Below are 18,250 nucleotides of genomic sequence, written 5' to 3'. Positions count from 1 at the left end.
TGCCCCCCGCCCCGCCCCCCCTCCCGGCCTGCCCCGCGCCCCTGCCTCCGCTCCCAGCCTGCCCCGCGCCTCCGCTCCTCCCGGCGTGCCCCGCGCCCCTGCCCCGCCCCGCCCCTCCTCCCGGCGTGCCCCGCGCCCCTGCCCCCGCCCCGCCCCCCCCCCCTCCCGGCCTGCCCCGCGCCCCTGCCTCCGCTCCCAGCCTGCCCCGCGCCTCCACTCCTCCCGGCGTGCCCCGCGCCTCCCCCTCCCAGCGTGCCCCGCGCCCCTGCCCCGCCCCTCCTCCCAGCGTGCCCCGCGCCTCCCGGCCTGCCCCGCGCCCCGCCCCGCTTCCCGGCGTGCCCCGCGGCGGGCGCTGGGGGGGCCATGGCGGAGCCGGCGGGCGGGGCCACGCGGGCCGAGGCGGGCGAGGACGGGGACTGGTGCGACAGCGGCCTGGGCTCGCTGGGGGAGGGGCAGCTCAGCCTAATCCAGGAGGGCCTGGCCGTGACCTCTGACCCCTGCCCCCCGACCCCCGACCCCGCGGGCGGCCCGGAGCGGCCGGACTCGGCGCTGGGGGCGGCGGAGGAGGAGGGGGGCGGGGCGCTGGGGGCGGTGACGCGGGGCCTGGGCTCCGTGCGAGTCGCGGACCCCCCGCCCGGCCAGGGCCCCCCCGAGGCCTGGCTGCGCCACGTGCTGCGCTTCGTCACCGAGGACGGGGACACGTAAGTGGGGGACCAGCCCCCCCCGGGCCTGTGCCCCCTCCGAGCCCCGCCCCCCCGGGCCTGGGCCCCCCTCCGAGCCCCGCCCCCCCGGGCCTGGGCCCCCCCCCCGGGGGCCCCCTCCGGGCCCCCCCCCCCCCTGGGCCCCCTCCGCCCCCCCCCCGCCCCCCCCCCCGGGCCTGTGCCCCCCTCCGAGCCCCGCCCCCCCGGGCCTGGGCCCCCCCCCCCCGCCCCCCCTCCTGGGCCCCCCCCGAGCCCCGCCCCCCCCCCGGGCCTGGGCCCCCCTCCGAGCCCCCGCCCCCCCGGGCCTGGGCCCCCTCCTAGCCCCCCCCCCCCCGGGCCTGGGCCCCCGTCCGAGCCCCCCGCCCCCCCGGGCCTGGGCCCCCGCCCCCCGAGCCCCCCGCCCCCCCGGGCCTGGGCCCCCGTCCGAGCCCCCCCCCCCGCCCCCCCGGGCCCCCGTGGGCCCCCCCCCGGCCCCCTAGCCCCCCCCCCCCCAGGCCTGTGCCCCGTCCAACCCCCCCCCCCCCCCATCCTGGACTCCAGGCACTTGGCTTGTGCCCCGTCCAACCCCCCCCCCCCCCCATCCTGGACTCCGGGCGCTTGGCTTGTGCCCCTGTCCTAACACCCCCCCCCTTCCCCCCCCGCCCGGCTGCCTTGATATCTCAGTGCTGTCTCCATCGGCCGCGGCCTGCAGTCCCTGGTGTCCAGTTTCTGGGATGCTTTAGGCATTAACTGTAGGAATTCAGTCACTGTTGGCAGCTATTCTATTGCCCACACTCCCAGGAGTTTTACACCCACCTGGTTTCCCTGCTGCACCCCCAGCTCCTTGCTACTTGCTCTTTGCTGACTAGATCGATTCCTCTTCTTGCTATTGCTTCCCTTTCATGGGTGGCATTTCCAGCCAGTTGCAGGGTACTTATTTATTTTGCTTGGAGTGGTGTCTGTTCTTCCATCCCCAGAGCCCTCCACTTGGCTGTGATTCATGAACACGAAGCCTTTCTGGATTCTATCCTGCAGTACACGGCCGGGACGGAGTACTTGGATCTGCAGAATGACCTGAGCCAGGTTGGGCCAAGACTGGAGCTTTTTCTGTCTGTAGTCTCTGGCAATTGCAGTGGGGAAACTGAGGCACAAAGAGCCACATTGGTTTGCCTGAACATTGTACAGCCAGTTGGGGACAAAACTCGGGAGTAGTGGCTCCTAGTCAGCTTCCTACACGATATCGCCCATGCCACCTCCTGTAGGGAGTGATTGGGTTGCTGGCAGGAAGATGAAACACAACCACATATTAATTCCTCTGCATCATAAATGAGTTGGGGGAGCAGGGAAGAGTGTTACGGAGCACAGCAGTCTTTCTGGAGCAGGGAGCTATCCCTCGCTTTGTGTCTGTATAGCATCTAGCATGCTGGAGATGCTCCTGCAAGCAACTGATAAATGAGACACTAATATCCAAACACATCTTCCCCTGGATCCCCTGATGGCTACCTGTTCCTTCTCTCTGGCGCTGGCCACTGTCGGAAGACAGGGTGTTGGACTAACTGGAGCTTTGGTCTGCTCCAATATATGGCCGGGGAATGTAAGGAAGGCTGGGGAATTGACAGTGGCAGTGGACCAAAGTAAACGGGGCCAGGGAGGGCTTTGTTTAAAGGGTGTAAGGTGGTCGCGCTCATGCCAGGCAAATCAGCTGCCTTCCATGTAGCTCACGGTGCAGAGGAAGGACAAGACCGTGTCGGCTCCTGTGCCTGGGTAGTAGAGACAGCTTTTGTGTGAATAGTCGTGTCCTTGACTAAAATTTCTGACCTGCTTGTGCAATTGGCCACTGCCTGCCTGCCCAGAGGTGGCTGCTTTTCAGCGCTGCGTCTGGAATATGGGGTGTGACGCTATTAGAGTGACAGCCCATGGAAAGAAGCGATCTGTAGTGGTGTTAGTAGGCCGGGCACTTTTTAGGGAAGATCAGCCACAGAGCTTTCTGACCTGTCTATCTCGCTGACCTTCCCCAGACGGCATTGCACATTGCAGTCATCCTCGGTGCCTCCAACTTTGTCCGCAAGCTGATGGCAGCCGGGGCAGGGCTCTGCGTGCAGGAGAAAGGCGGCCACACGGCGCTGCACCTGGCATGCCGGGAGGGCTGGCGGGACTGTGCACAGTGGCTCTTGGCATCGTTGAGCATGCGCAGATCCTGTGAAGGGAGTGACGCCAGGGCTCAGTTGGACTGCACCAATTATGATGGTATGGAGCCTCTCGTCACCCACCTGGGAGTGTTACACGTGGGACCTTTGTCCTGAGCATGCTGTGTCCTTCCCCAGCCAGCATGGCCAGAGCTCTCTGTGGCCCAGTTACCCTCCATTTCCCTCAAGGCTGTGAAGGGCTGAATATGAATAGAACAGCCCCAGAGAACCCCAGAACTTGGCCACTGCCGAAGTAGTTTCAATGCCCATTTCTTTGCATATGGAAGTGGCTTAACTTAGGGCGTGGCCTACTACTTTGGGGGTGAAAAAACCAAAAGGCAGCATGCTGGAGAGATACGTAGTGTGCGGTGTATTCTATACCAATCCTCTGACACTGCCTTGACAACAGCCAGCTGAGAGGGGCCTGGTCAGAGAGTTACTTCTTGGGTTGATCAGGATTGTCTGCTCTCGGTTCCCATAGGTTACACGCCGCTGCATGTGGCTGTCCTGCGGAAGGATCTTGAAGCAGTCAAGCTCCTGGTGAGCGCCGGAGCCAGTCTCAACAAGGCGGTTAGTGCAAGGGCGGATCGTCTATGGAGAGGGGTGGCCAGGGATCAGAAGGTATTTACCCTTCTCAGAAGTCTCTTTCTTGCTGACTGGTCTGTCCACCACTGGCAGGAGCTGAGCTGTGGCCGGAGTCCCCTCCACTTGGCAGTGGAGTCTCAGAGCCCGGAGGTGGTGGAGTACCTGCTGCATGCTGGAGCAGATCCGGGGGCCCGGATGTATGTTGGTTACACCCCCATCTACAGCGCCATGCACAGGCCCAACCAAAAGATCTTGCAGCTGCTCCGGGAGTTTGGCTCGGAGGAGCCGGACTGGGATTCAGAGGACAGTTCAGATGACAGCAGCGACGTGAGTGGGGTTGGGCGTGTGCGCTGGCCTAGCGGTGCAGGAGGGAGGAGTGCAGGCACCCCCTCGGCAAAGCCAGGCCAAGCTTGCAAGTGGCCTCATCTCTGCTCTAGAGCCACCCCTCCCCCTGTAGGAGGCCTAGAGGGCAGTGCTGAAAAGCCATTGCAACGTCCCCCATGTGTAGGAATTGGCAGGTCTCAGCCTGGTTCCTAGTCCTCTGTGCCACCAGCCCCCCTCCGCTCCTGGCAGGCCCCTCCCCTCTGACACACAATGGGTGGAGAAGCTGCCATTGGGTTTGACAGCAGAGAAGCCAAAGGGATCTTTTCCCCAGCAAGAGATTCTCTTTTCAAATGGGTCGAGTTCCCTGAGTCTCTGGTCTACGTAGATTAATGCAGAGCAGGGTGCGCTCTGCCTGGGTCGGTCTGTACGTACCTATGCTGCGGGGGGGGGGGGTGCCGGGGCTCTGTGGTGATTTGCGTCTGGAGTTGACGCAGGAGACTCAGAGGTACTGCTGAGCCTAGGGAGCTGGGACTGAGGCCTGGCGCAAATCAAGCCCGGCGAGCTGGCAGAGAGAAATTTGACAGTAGCTGGCTCTCAAAGGTTTTCCGTGATCCAGTTGCTGGAAGTTGAAGCTACGTACAGGCAGATGTGTCTAGCTCTAAGGGGTTAATCTGAACAGAGTAATTAGTCCTTAACTTTCCCAGGGCTGTGGTGTATTCTCCATCGCTGGCAATGTCCAAATCCAAATCGGAGCCCCCCCCAATATCTGCTGTAGCTCCCACAGGAGCGAACGCAGGCCAGTTGTGTGGCCTGTGTCACACAGGAGGTCGGTTGATCGCTGTTGTCTCTTCTGGCTTTAACCGATGAAGCCGTTTGATCCTGGCCCTCCCCACCTGCTCCGTAATGATCCCTAAACAGGCCCTTGCCGTATCTCGGAGGTCATCAGCAAAGCTCTCCTGTTTCTCAGGAAGAATACGACGACATCGTCATCAACCGTGGACGCTATCAGAATTAATGGGGCCGGCCCTGCGGCGCCTGCAGCGTGAGCTGGCGGCCGAGGAGCCCCTCCAGAAGAGACTCGCAGCCTGCCCTGCCCTTGTGGGAAGCAGCTCCGCAGAAGCTTGTTCTCAGCTGGATCGGGCTCTCCAGGAGCCGAGTTCTGTGGCAGCACAGAGCTGCTCCCTGGAAGCGGTAGCTGAATGCCGTGTTCGTTTCCTTCTCTCTCCACGTAGGCAGTCGCAGCCAGTTACCTTGATTCCCTTACAGTAGAACAGGCATTTCGGCAGCTGGGCTAGAGCGTCGGCCGATTGCCCTGCGGAGCCGCTTGCCATTTGCTTTCGGAGCGGGAGCGGTATCCCTGCCCACATGAGGGGTGTCACTGGGCCCCACAGATGTTGCTCATGTAACTAAGCAGTTCAGCTCCCTGCGGAGCTGCACCGAGCTGCGTTTCTGGCAGGGTTTGCGCGGCCTTTCAAAGACCTCGGCCTGTTTACCTCTTTTATGTTGAGAAGCACTGAGCACCGCCGAACTGCTGCTAGCAGAGTAGTTGGGGCCAAATTCCTTTTAGCTGCTCCCATCCTAGCACCTGAATGAGACGGGAGGAGTTTTGCAAGTGCCCTGCAGACGTGGTCTGCTCAGCTAGCTGTAAGGACAAAGGTGCGTGAGTGCACCTGGAAATCAGACCCGAAGCACTGGCAGAAGACCCAGCAGCCCAGAGAGGGAATAGCTGGAGTGTGGGGTTGCTGGATTGAAACAGGTGGGGCGGGGAGGAATCCGCAGGAGGAGCTGAGGGGAGACGAGGCTGGTGGAAAGACTGGGATGGCCTGTTATGAGCAGAGGGGGAGAGCGGTCTTCAACGTCCCAAAGGGGGCGGAGCAAGATGCTGGAAAGAGTTGAGATGTGAGTGATGTGGCTGGACCTGTTCGATTTGGGTCAGAGATGGAGAAAGAGGGACAGGCTGTGTCCTGAGTCGGATCTGTGCATAGGGGCCAAGCTGTGTCCGTATCCGCACTGGCCGCTGCTTCTCTGCCAGTACCGGTGGGACCAGCTTTGTCTTCCCCCTTCCGTCCCCCCCACCTGAGGAGTCTGGTTTTTTTTCTTTGCCCGTTGACTGGCTGCAAAGCCCTGTTCACACTGCTTGGCCCTGGTTGTTTCTTCCAGAGCTGTGGGAACCAGTATGCCCATCCCATAGTGTTCTTGGAAAGCAGAAAATTTGCCTGTACTAGATTGGGCTGAAAACTCCATCTGAGCCTTTCACAAGTGGCAGGTCAAAACGACGTCAGTTGCATGATTTAGACCCTGATTGTCTGGGGCTGGCTGTATTAAAAATGGCAAACCCCAAAGCTGTTTTGACTCCCAAACTGGAAACTTTCCTGATTCAAACAGGCCATGTGACAAGTTCAGCCCCCCTGTGCTGAGCAGTGGCATTGCTTCCGTGAGGTGATGTGGGAAGAGATGCCCTGAGCTGGCCTGGTACTTGTGCAAACCAGCTGCTCGCGAGGCCGAGAGGCAGGGCTCCCGTTGTCCCTTGCGCAGCCGGGGGTCCTTCCTGCTGTTCCCGCGTAGATACAAAGTAGACCCTGGCTTCGCCCCAGGGGTTTGGAGCTCAGCTTGTCCAAGCAGCGTTGCTGCATTAGGTGCAGGATACCTCCCCTCCTTCCATCGGAGGGGTTGAAGGGTGAAGGGGGAGAAGATTGAATTTGAAACAAACCCTCTTGTTCCACAAGGCTGCTGTTTCCTCCTCTGTGTTCTCCCGCTCCTGGCCAATAAATCCCCCGGCCACAGCAGCTTGGGGGCTTCAGGTGTGTAGGGGGCAGGGTTAATTCTCTGAGGCTGACAGCAGCGGCCTCTGCCACAGCGTAGGGGAGGGACAGGGAGATTCGCAGGGGGTTCACCTGCCCCGGTGCGAAGGGCTGAAGTTCCGGGATTGGCAATCCTCTTCCCCGCCCTCGAGCAGACCAGGCTTGATTCCTCCAGGCCCGTGTCGTTAAAGGGCCTGTCTAGGCACTCACGCTGCAGCACTTCGGTAAGCTTGGCTCTGTGCATCGAGATGATGGAGGTTTGTCTGTTTTACAGACGGGGGAACAGGTACGGTCCCGTGCTCTGCACACTAGGCAATGCTGTCTCTCCCTAGGTAAAGCAGTTTCTTTGGCTGCACCAGTAGAAGGCACCTTCAGACCAGTCTGACTGTGCCCACACTAACGGAGAAATCCCCCTCCTGTGACGTACATCTCTGCACGGGGCAGGTCTCAAAACTTGGCATTCTGGGCTTGAACATACTTGGATGCTCAGCCCCACAAAGGGGCTTTGGGCAGGGGACCCTTCTTTGTCAGCTTTGTTCACCACATGCCTCCCAGTTTGGCAGCTGCAAGTGACTGGGACTGGCTGATCAGTTTCCAGTACCATGCAGCGAGGGCAAAACCCTGTAGCATTCCTCTCCCAGGGACAGGGAGATGGTTCTTTCCACGTAAGCTCGTCCCCGTGTCCCAGCTAGGGCCGTATCTCGGGGGACACACCACGTTACTCGTCCAGCACGTGGGTTTTAAGCTATGTCGGGAGTGTTGTACAAGCTGCTGTCTAACTTTGTACAGTTCTGTGTAGTTGTCTTTCTCCCTGCTGGTCTTTGCTCATGCTCTGTATTGTGTCTCTTCTGACCAGTGAGTAGAAATGAGATTAAAGTTAGTGGCTGACAGTAATAACCACGTGTCTGTATGGAGGGCAGATCACAGCCAGAGTCCAGCTCTCATAATACTTGGTTCCTACGTGGCGCTTCCCAGCCATAGAGTTCAGAGTGCTGGATACACCAGGGGTACGTCTAGACGACAGGCTTTTGTCGACAGACGACAAAGAGCGTCTAGACTACATCCAGTTCTGTCGACAAAGCAAGCCGCTTTGTTGACAGGACAGTGTAGATGCAATAACACTGTTGAAGCAAACGCTCCTCTCTGTTTTGGCGGCTAATATACAGCTTTATTGATCAATAAGGCACAGAGTGAGCCAAACATGGTCCCAGCAGAGCCAGGCCCAGTACGGCTGGCTAATACAATCAATCCTAGTATCCTTATACCTTTAACCAAACAAGTCTGACATCAGGGCATCCAATTACAGAAATCACCAATTAAACTCAGAAAGCAGAACTATTCTCAGCAAGATAGAGGGCAGGTACTAGGGAGTGAGGCTCCTTTCTCAACCAGCTCAGTTAACACATTTCAATAGCTCATCGTGCAGACCTCTGTGCTGGGGTAACAAAGTTCACTCTGGTCTACGTGCAGAAGCAAGAAGCTGAAATGGCTTCTGGCCACAGAACTCTGTCGACAAAAGGTGTTCTTCCTCGTAGAATGAGGTTTACAGCTGTCGACAAAACTGCCGCGTTCTGTCGATGTTATGTCACTAGCACTCAGCGGCAGTGTAGACACAGGTATAGTTTTGCTGACAAAACCCTGTAGACACACCCCAGGTGAGCAGCATTTTATCCCCATTTTACAGATCAGGGATGGGAAGGGGAAGTGACTGGCCCAAAGGTCACCCACCAGGCCAGTGGCAGAGCTAGGACTGGAGCTGCTGGCTCCTTAGGGCTAAGCTTGAGCTCTGCCCGTGAGGCCTCTCTTCACTAATTGTTCCAGCAGTTTGATCCAAGGCCTTACCTCTGGGGGAATCATTCCAGCACAAGGTGCATTGAAGTAGCTGCGGCTGATCCACAAGCATCCCCCTGGGAGCCGTTCTGGCAGACCCACCCTTTAGCTCTAGTCCCTCTTTGAACCATACCACACTCCTGGCCTTGGTGCTGTTCTGTGGCAATGAGTTCCGCCGTCCACTTCACAGAGACCCCCTGCCACAAACGGGAGACGGGTCAGACCCTCCAGGCCTGATTTCCTCTTGCGTTTACACGGCAGGGCCCAGATGCTGCAGTGCTGGACGCCAGCATGAAATGACTAGATCACCCACGTGCTGGGGGGAGTCAGCATGTTCCTAAAGACCACTGGAATTCAGGGGGAAGGGGCTCTGGCTTTCTCCTGGTTTGCAAAACAAGCCAGCATCTCAGTTTTCTTAAATTGTGGAGCTGCCAGAAGGGCAGGGCCGCTACTCCACATTCGGGGTTCCTGAGACGCAATCCCCACCCCAGATCTGGGACACCCCAAAGGGTCACACCATGGCCCCAGAGTGAGATCACCCTCCTCGAGCTGAGCTCTACAGGTTGAACCTCTCTAATCCGGCACCCTCCGCACCTGACCGATGCCGACCCGTGGGAGGCCAGTATTGTCGAGCAACGTCCCCACTGCTTCCTGGGCTCTGAGGGGTCAATTAGAGCTAACAGCAGCCCAGAACCCTGGGAGTCTGACTGGGGGCTGCAAACAAACTTTACTGGACCGCGGGGGACGTGGCCACCCGGTTCACTCAGATCAGGCCAGACCGCAGACCTTGCTGGAGCAGAAAGCGCTGGATCAAGGTTCAGCCCCTAGTGTCTAGCTGTCCCTGCAGGGCAGCAGTGTAGTTACCCAGGGTAAAAGTTGGCTCTCCAGTGTGGTTTGAGCCAAGCTGCCAGATGTGTGTGCAGGGGGGTCATGTGCGCTAACCCTTCCCTTCCTGGTTTTCAGAGGGGAAAGCTAAGCTAGTTGGCACCACGGGGTTACGCAGTGGATTCATGAAGCCGGGGAGCAGTTCGTGCAGCTCGGTGTTTAACAGATTAAAGTTCTCCCTTTGCAAGTGGGCTGGGAGCCCTGTCTCAACCCTCTGGGACTTTGCTGGTGGCAAATCCAACGGGGCAGAGCTTTTAGCACAAGAAGGAAAGGCCTGTCTCGCATGGGTGGGGCAGGGTTCGAAAGGGACACGATCAACGTGAAATAGCTGGTGTTTGGAAACTAGCTAACAATCCAGTTTGTTTCTAGCAGTGAGTAAACGTGCCTCTGGGTTCTACACAGCCCTGAGTCGTGCGGTTTTCACAACCAGAGTGCCTCTCCTTTATAAACACACCCGCGTCTTTCCCTGTTGCCATCACAACAAACCGGTCCGGCAGCCCGCACAGAGAAGAGGCGCGGGAGGAGAAAGAGGCGAGAATCACATTGTTCCAGCACAGGTGTGTGCTTTGTAACCAGTTAGGTGCCAGAGTGTCTGGGCCTTACAAAACTAGTTCACGTTCCTGGATCAGGTAGGATAAGATTTTGTCCTGGGATATGAACTAGGAAGGAGCGGTCAGCGTGACCCGTCCCAGATCTTACAGCAGGACCAAGCGCCATCTGGAGCATCCCTGACAGGTGTCTGTCTAACTTGCTCTTAAAAATCTTCAATAGTGGAGATTCCACAACCTCCCTAGGCCATTTATCAGTGTTTAACCACCCTGACAGTTTTCCTAATGTCCAACCTAAACCTCCCTTGCTGCAATTTAAGCCCATCGCTGCTTGTCCTACCCTCAGAGGCCAAGAAGAACCATTTTTCTCCTTCCCCCCCTGTAACACCCTTTTAGGTACTTGAAAGCCGCTACCATGTCCCCTCTCGGTCTTCCCCTTTCCAAACTCAACCAACCCAAGAAATTTAACCCGGAGCTCTTGAACCTCGGTACAGCACTAGGTTAATCCTGTGTTGCTGGTACAGCTACAGTCCAGCAGCCCATATGGTACAGGGAAAGCTCCCGAGGAAGATGCAGTCATATTGCTTAAGCTATTCCCCTGGCCTGAGCACGTTTACACGGGGTGTTTAGCCACCGGCACTAGCTAAACCAGTGTCATCTGTAGTGTATGGACAAGGCCTGAGATCTCCTAGTAACGGATCCTGTCTCACGCTCCATTCCTGCACGCACTGAATTCCTGCACGCACCACTCCCATACAAATGAAGCACAGTTTTACAGGCTTGCCCACACCCGCAGCCGTGCTGATTAAAGTTAGCCTCTGATGTAAAAGGCCACATGGGCCCATTGGAGACCTGCGAACGGATCATTCCCTTTCCTGGCTCTGTTTTGCTAAGGGGGAGGAGATAGGAAATTGCCTGATGAGCACAGAGCACAGACCAGACACCTGCCCTCAAATAATTTCCAGAGGAGGTAAACAGCCCATCTGGATTTACAAACAGCCAGCGAGGGGAATCCCTCATGAGGCTGGTAAATTGCTCCATTTCACACCTCCTTTTCAGTCTGAATTGGTCTAGTTTCCACTTCCAGCCCTTGGACTGAACCAGACCTTTCTCTCTCAGACCAAAGAGCCAGTTAGTAAAGATTTGCCCCCATGCAGGCTAGGGACGTGAAGGACTAGTCGTTTCTCCACCCTCGCGCCCCCACCCCCCGCTGCTTCTATCAGAAAGAGGCAGCAAGTGGGGTGGGAAGAGTGGGTACTTCCAAGCAGCGGTGCCGTATGGAGTCTGGGGCCAGACCCTGGGCTCCATGCGGCTCTGCTGCTTTCGGGGCTAGCTGGGGTGTCCCCCAGCTGCACGCAGCATTTCAAAGCGGCAGAGTCCCGTGGAGCCTGGGATCAACTGGGGATTCCGCCGCAGGCTCCGTGCGGAGTGCCGCTTTGAAACGCCACGAGGAGCCTGGCACCGAGCTCCCTGCGGCTTTTCAAACCGACAGCTCCACGTGGAGCCTGGGGTCAGCGGGGAACCCCCAGCTGACCTGGGGCTCCCCGCAGTGTTTTCGCCCTTGAAGTGTAGCAACAGCCCTAGAGCTGGTGCTACACGTGGAAGCTGGAGGCGCCCTCTCGACTAATCGAATAGTTGAGGCAAAATGCATCAACTATTCGATTAGTCAATTACTTGCAATTTCACATCCCTAATGCAGGTACTGATCGACGGGGATCGAGTTACGCTTCCCCTTCTCGTTAAGCTAAATCAATGGGGCTCATTGAGTCTGTCACTTTACGGCGGTTTTCTAACCTTTAATCCTTTCCATAGCTCTTCTCTGACCCCTCCAATTTGTCAGCATCCTTCCTGAGTTGTGGGTACTAGAACTGGACGCAGGGTGAGGTTTTACCAGGCTGGCCACTGCTGTGAAGACCTATGCCCGGGCTTAATTTTACACTCGTCCCATAGAGATTAAGCATGTCAGTCTAAATGCTGCTTCTTTTCTTCACAAAGACAAGGCCCGAGAGGGAGACCGAAATCTCATGCTCCAGGCTCTCGGCTGTCACGGGGGTCAGGAAGGACCTGGATTAGGAGGGTTGTAATTAAACGTTTTTAAAAGTACTGCAGGCCAGTGTTACTTCAGCCCATTGCTCTGGGCAAATCCCCCTGCTAACAGGATAACGCAGGTCCAGGCTTTCGAGGGGTCCTGTTCAGAAGTGGGTTCTTGTCCACGCCCGTAACCTGAAGGACTCCACAGTGGTCACTGAGCTCACTCCCTTTCCGCGATGGCAACCAGGTGCCGCTCGATCTCTTCCTCGGTCAGCATCCTGCAAGCCACCAAGACAAGCTGCTGTTAACTGGAGGTGGCTCTGGAAATGGGCAGTCGGAACGTGCAGCCCAAGAGGTCTTACCGGAATCTGGGCTGCTCCATTGTCACTATCCCCACTTCGATCTCGCTGGCCTTGAAGTCCTGGGAGAGGACTGTTGACAAGCAAGTAATCGCCAGCTGGCAGCAAAGGAAGAAAAGGAAAAAGCTTGTTCCAGGCCACTGGTGCGTAACCTTTTTTGATCTGCGACTCCTGTACCGCAGGGGCCGCCAACGGCCAGGCCCAGCCCCTGGCTGGCCGGATCTAAGCACCGTGACTCCCCGGGAAGACATACACGATCCCCTTGGGGGTCGCGACCCACGGGTTGCACACCACTGATCTAGGCAACAGGTGGTTAGCCTGCGGAACTCCCTGCTACATGATGTTACCAAGACACATAACATTGGAAGAATCGGGACCACTCTTCTCCCTATGCTAATATTTTAAATGAAACGTGACTGCTGGACAGCAAAGTTCCAAACTTTCACCAGACCGGTTGCTGCTGCTGGGAGTGGTTGCGCTGTGGAACAGCTGGTGGAGGACTGCGTACGCATGTGCATCCACTCCGGCACCAGACTGATAGATCTATGCCAGCACAGGGCTTATGGTGCTTTGGGAAGAGGAGGCATCCACCCAGTCAGCTCAGACATGCAATGATACAGAGGTGTATGGTCCCACCCAGCAGACATGTGTCCAGGTAGAGTCACATGCACTGGCATGCATGTAGACACATGGGCACGCACACGGGCACACACTGACCTCTACAGGATCCACAGGTGAGTCCCGTTTCTTCTTCAAAGTCTTTTCCAGGAAGCTGTTAGCCTCAGTCTGCTTCGCCCCAGCAGTGGTTGCTTTGTAGCCGCAGTAGTAGCCGGCCGGGTCACACTTGAACAGCTGGGGGCCCAGTTCAGGGTCGATCCCAATCAAAATCATACCTGCCAGGAGATCCGGGAAGGGGCAGGAGCCCGTGTGTCTGTCAGTCCCTGGCGGCAGGGAGCGTGATCCCAGGGCGCAAAGCGGACTCCAATTCCCCCGGGAACTTCCAGAGCGAAAGGAATGTCCCTAACAGCTGATGCTGCAAAGGCCCATGGCTCTGGCCCCCCCGTCTGGAATCTGGCTCGTTGCCACACTTGAGCTGCTAACCCATGTGTGGAGCAGAGCCAGGGTAAGGGGCTCAAAGGGGACCCCAGGCAGGAGAATGGGGAAAAGCTGGGGGGTTGCTGGGGTAGCCGTAGGGGGCAGCACTAAGTAAAGGGGCAGGCAGGGGTTAAGGGCGGGGCACGGGATGGGGGTGATCAGCAGGGCTCAGTGGGTAAAAGAGAGGTGACTGGGTAGGTACGTAGCAGAGGGGTGCTAGCGGGGTGGCTCTCCCCAGCCCCCATCACTCACAGCAGCCCAGGGGTCTCATCTCGGCGTTCTGGGTGTAGACCTGTGAGATGTCAGCCATACGCCGGCACAGCATCGCCGCCGGGATCTCGTAGCCCTTCTTGTACTTCCACTCGGCGGCCTCGTGCCGGGCGCGCTGCACCTGGGACCGGCCGTCGGCTGGGTGGGAAAGGAGCCCCCGTCAAACGAGGTACACGCGGCACTGCTCCCTCCTGCCGCCCCCTGCGTGCGTGTGTGTGTGTGTGTGTGTGTGTCGCCCGCTGCTGGAGGGGCTGAGCCCTGCTGTGTGTGTGTGTGTGTGTGTGTGTGTGTGTGTGTCGCCCCCTGCTGGAGGGGCTGAGCCCTGCCCTGTGTGTGTGTGTGTGTGTGTGTGTGTGTGTGTGTCGCCCCCTGCTGGAGGGGCTGAGCCCTGCTCTGTGTGTGTGTGTGTGTGTGTGTGTGTGTGTGTCGCCCCCTGCTGGAGGGGCTGAGCCCTGCTGTGTGTGTGTGTGTGTGTGTGTCGCCCCCTGCTGGAGGGGCTGAGCCCTGCTCTGTGTGTGTGTGGGTGGGTGTGTGTGTGTCGCCCCCTGCTGGAGGGGCTGAGCCCTGCTCTGTGTGTGTGTGTGTGTGTGTGTGTGTGTGTATGTGCGCTCCTGTCACCCCCTGCTGGGGGGAGTGAGCCCTGGTGTGTGTGTGCGTGTGTGTGTGCGCACGCCTACCTGCTGCCCCCCGCTGGAGGGAACCAGAACTGCACGGTTCAGTGGCTCCATTGCACCCGACCGACCGGCTCTCTCAAACAGGACAGAAGCCCTAACACTTCTGGGGCTGCACACCTGGGGCGAGCCGCCCCCTCCCTCTGCACCCCAGGGTCCCCATCCGCAAAGTAGGGCTGTTTAGCGAGTGACCCTCTCAGGGCAGGGGCTGCTTGCCCTTGTGTGGGCAGCGCCTGGCGTAAGGGGGCCCTGGTCTCGGGTTGGGGTTTGCAGGGGTCTGGGCAGCCCCCAGCTCAAGGGGAAGCCCCGATTTTGGTCAGAATGGGGGTCTGGGCAACAGCTGGCACCGTACTATGGGGGAGGTTTGGCCCTGAGCTCAGCCGAGCGGGGGCTGGACAGGGCCCGGAGCCTGAGCTCAGTTTGTGGCTCCCAGGTGCTACCGTAGCGGTGTGTTCCCGTGCGTCCAGGCTGGGGGATTGCTAGAGGAGCGACATCGCCGTGCAGCCTGCCTCGCTCACCCCCGCGCTCTAGACCAGGGCTGTGGGGCAGCCTCTGGAAGCGCCGCGGGGTCACGTCTGGACCTGGTGTCAGGCTGCCACACGGAGGGAGCAGGGCGGTTGGACCAGTGAACTCCAGAGCGAAAAGGTTGGGGGCAGAGCCCAGGCCCTGTTCCTGGGGCTGTCGCAGACTCAGTCCCCATGTGGGCTGGGCTCCCCAGGCATCGCGAGGACCAGGCCAGGGCTCAGCCTGGGAGGTGCTCGGAGCCCCGCTCACCGCTCATGCCGGTCATGGCGCAGCCGATGGTCTCTGTCAGGCGATACAGGTTGGTGACCGTGCTGGGATCCAGAAGCGTGTCCTGGGGAGGGGGGCAAAGACACCGGAGCCTGCTGAGTCGCTTCCCTCTGCAGTGCAAGAGCCTCAGCCTGCCATTGGGGCGCTGTGCTGCGGGATGTTACCACTAGGAGGCGCTCTGCTGCAGGATGTGGTGCAGAAGTCGCAGCAGGGGCCACTGTCCCCACGCCGTCAGTGTTGACCCTAGGTGGTGTTTTGGGGCAGGAAGTGGGGCAGAAGGCTCAGCAGGGAGCACTGTCCCCTCGCTGTGAGTGTTGACACCAGGGGCGCTAGGGGGTGCTGTGGGGCAGGAAGTGGGGTGGAAGGCTCAGCAGGGGGCGCTCTCCCGATACCACACAGTGCTGACACCGGGGGCACTAGAGGGTGCTGTGGGGCAGGAAGTGGGGTGGAAGGCTCAGCAGGGGGCGCTCTCCTGATACCACACAGTGCTGACACCGGGGGCACTAGAGGGTGCTGTGGGGCAGGAAGTGGGGCAGGAGGCTCAGCAGGGGGCGCTCTCCTGATACCACACAGTGCTGACACCGGGAGCACTAGGGGGTGCTGTGGGGCAGGAAGTGGGGCGGAAGGCTCAGCAGGGAGCACTGTCCCCTCGCTGTGAGTGTTGACACCAGGGGCGCTAGGGGGTGCTGTGGGGCAGGAAGTGGGGCAGGAGGCTCAGCAGGGGGCGCTCTCCCGATACCACACAGTGCTGACACCGGGGGCACTAGAGGGTGCTGTGGGGCAGGAAGTGGGGTGGAAGGCTCAGCAGGGGGTGCTCTCCTGATACCACACAGTGCTGACACTGGGGGCACTAGGGGGTGCTGTGGGGCAGGAAGTGGGGTGGAAGGCTCAGCAGGGGGTGCTCTCCTGTTACCACACAGTGCTGACACCGGGGGCACTAGGGGGTGCTGTGGGGCAGGAAGTGGGGTGGAAGGCTCAGCAGGGGGTGCTCTCCCGATACCACACAGTGCTGACACCGGGGGCACTAGGGGGTGCTGTGGGGCAGGAAGTGGGGTGGAAGGCTCAGCAGGGGGCGCTCTCCCGATACCACACAGTGCTGACACCGGGGGCACTAGGGGGTGCTGTGGGGCAGGAAGTGGGGTGGAATGCTCAGCAGGGGGCGCTCTCCCGATACCACACAGTGCTGACACCGGGGGCACTAGGGGGTGCTGTGGGGCAGGAAGTGGGGCGGAACGCTCAGCAGGGGGCGCTTTCCCCCTCAGTCAGTGTTGACACTAGGGGGTGCCGATACCACACAGGGGGCACTAGGGGGTGCTGTGGGGTGGAAGGCTCAGCAGGGGGCGCTCTCCCGATACCACACAGTGCTGGCACCGGGGGCACTAGGGGGTGCTGTGGGGCAGGAAGTGGGGCGGAACGCTCAGCAGGGGGCGCTTTCCCCCTCAGTCAGTGTTGACACTAGGGGGTGCCGATACCACACAGGGGGCACTAGGGGGTGCTCTCCCCACGCAGTCAGCCCTCAGCCTGACCCCAGCTGGTCATGGCACAACGGGGCATGAGAGCCCGGGCGTGAACCCCGGGATCCTGGCCCAACCCCAGCTCAGGTGCACGTGTTCTGCCTTCCCAAGGGTCCCCGCTCAATGGGATCGGCTGGCACCAGGATGGGGCCGTGGTCGGTGCCAGCAAAGAGCCAAGGCTGCCATCCTTAATGCTGGGCACCATGGGCCCCCCTTAGCCCTCCCGATCTCCTGCCTCTGCCCCCCATGCTGGGCTCCTACCGGCACTTTTTTCTGGGTGACCACGGCCACAGACTCCTCCCCTCTCACAGCCACGGTGGTCAGCCCCCCCTGGCTGATGGCTCTGAAAGCGTATTCTGCAACCAGACAACGCTCAGTAAATGCAAGGGGGGAGGGGAAGAAAGCGGGTGGGGGTGGCCCTTCTCAGGAGCTTCCCAGACAAAAACCTGCTTGCTCCTGCCAGGCAGCCACCCCGCCCTCCTTTTACCGGTGGGGAAACTGAGGCATAAGGGGCCAGAAGGGACTTGTCTCAGGCTCTGCTGCAAATCAGTATGGTGTTGGGAAATGAGCCCAGGAGTTCTGACTCTTAGCTCCACCCTTCTCTAATCACTAGCCCCCACTCTATCAGAGCTGGGGATAGAACCCACATGTCCTGGTGCCTTGCCCCGCTCTAACCACTAAACCCCACTCCCCTCTCAGAACTCGGACAGAGCCCAGGTGTCCTAGCTCCCTGCCCTCCTCTAATCACTAGATCCCACTCCCCTCTCAGAACCCAGGTATTCCGGCTCTCCACCCCTGCTCTAACCACTAAACCTCACTCCCCTCTCAGAACTCGGGCAGAACCCAGGTGTCCTGGCTCCCCGTCCTGCTCTAAAAACAGTCAACCACATTCCTTCCCCGATCCAGGCACTGAACCCAGGAATCCTGGCTGCCAGCCCGCTCCCCCTGCTCTAACCACTAGACCCCACTCCCCAGGAGTCTTGACCGCCATTACCCCTCCCCCACACAGCCCAGCCCGTGGCTGATTCCAGGCCTGGCGCTTGGGGGCCCCAATCCTGCTCTGGCCTGCACCCGGGCCCCATGGACTGACCCACTTGGTAGAGACGCCCCTCGGGGGAGAAGATGGTGATGTGGCGGTCGAAGCCAGCGCTGGAGCCGCGGGACATTTTGCCGTGGGGGGCGGTGGAGGGAGACAGACCGACCAGGGCCCTCCACAGAGCCAGGGACACCTGCCTCTTTCCCTTTCGCTTTCACTTCACCCGTGGAAAGTCCCTTTCCACTCCCGCGCTCATTGGGCAGAACTGGAGCTGCAGCGGGGTGCTGGGAAGGGACAGGGCGGTGCACTCGCGGGGGCTGGGGGGGCCGGGCACTGGGGTGGGCGTTTTGGAGGGAGGTGCAGGGAGTCACCATCCGCCCTGCCATCTGTCTCCTTCCAGGGTGAACTGCACATGAAGGCTGGATATTAGAGAGAACGATTTCCCTAGGCGGTGGGAAGCGCAGGGAGGGTTCCCGGGGGGGGGGGGGGGTGGACGCTCCGTCCCGAGAGGTTTTTAAGTCCCTGCTTGACAAAGCCCTGGGGCTGGCCCTGCTGTGGGTAGGGGGCTGGACCGGATGATTCCTGAGGTCTCTGCCATCAACTCGCTCTCCTCCTCTCTGGCTCTTTCAGCTGCTCTGTGTAA

General features: G+C 59.6%; 2 protein-coding genes across 4 annotated transcripts; one reads left to right on the top strand and one right to left on the bottom strand.

Annotated features, from left to right (window-relative positions):
• The first annotated feature begins 261 nt into the window (after window positions 1-261).
• Window positions 262-7,473, top strand: NFKBIB (NFKB inhibitor beta). 3 transcript variants are annotated; one of them, XM_075917243.2, is made up of 6 exons: window positions 262-701; window positions 1,658-1,763; window positions 2,699-2,927; window positions 3,348-3,406; window positions 3,545-3,778; window positions 4,480-4,724. In XM_075917243.2, the coding sequence occupies exons 1-6, from the start codon at window positions 364-366 to the stop codon at window positions 4,633-4,635; spliced, it is 1,122 nt and encodes a 373-aa protein (XP_075773358.1). In that variant the 5' UTR covers window positions 262-363; the 3' UTR covers window positions 4,636-4,724. The 3 variants fall into 3 exon arrangements, with proteins under 3 accessions (XP_075773358.1, XP_075773356.1, XP_075773359.1); XM_075917241.2 differs by having other exon boundaries at window positions 271-701; window positions 3,348-3,436; window positions 4,480-4,719; XM_075917244.2 differs by lacking the exon at window positions 4,480-4,724 and adding an exon at window positions 4,743-7,473 and having other exon boundaries at window positions 281-701; window positions 3,348-3,436.
• LOC102445083 (proteasome subunit alpha type-6-like) lies at window positions 6,834-17,831 on the bottom strand. The gene is made up of 7 exons (XM_075917245.2): window positions 17,662-17,831; window positions 16,833-16,927; window positions 15,040-15,121; window positions 13,577-13,732; window positions 12,947-13,122; window positions 12,233-12,327; window positions 6,834-12,148 (listed from the first exon to the last, which is right to left on the bottom strand). The coding sequence occupies exons 1-7, from the start codon at window positions 17,735-17,737 to the stop codon at window positions 12,091-12,093; spliced, it is 738 nt and encodes a 245-aa protein (XP_075773360.1). The 5' UTR covers window positions 17,738-17,831; the 3' UTR covers window positions 6,834-12,090.
• Between the last annotated feature and the right edge of the window lie 419 nt (window positions 17,832-18,250).

This window comes from Pelodiscus sinensis, chromosome 18 (genome assembly GCF_052426305.1).
Source record: "Pelodiscus sinensis isolate ZL-2025 chromosome 18, ASM5242630v1, whole genome shotgun sequence".
Classification (NCBI taxonomy): Eukaryota; Metazoa; Chordata; order Testudines; family Trionychidae; genus Pelodiscus; species Pelodiscus sinensis.
The sequence above is the reverse complement of the archived record's forward strand: the minus strand, read 5'-3'. Positions and strand labels throughout refer to the sequence as shown.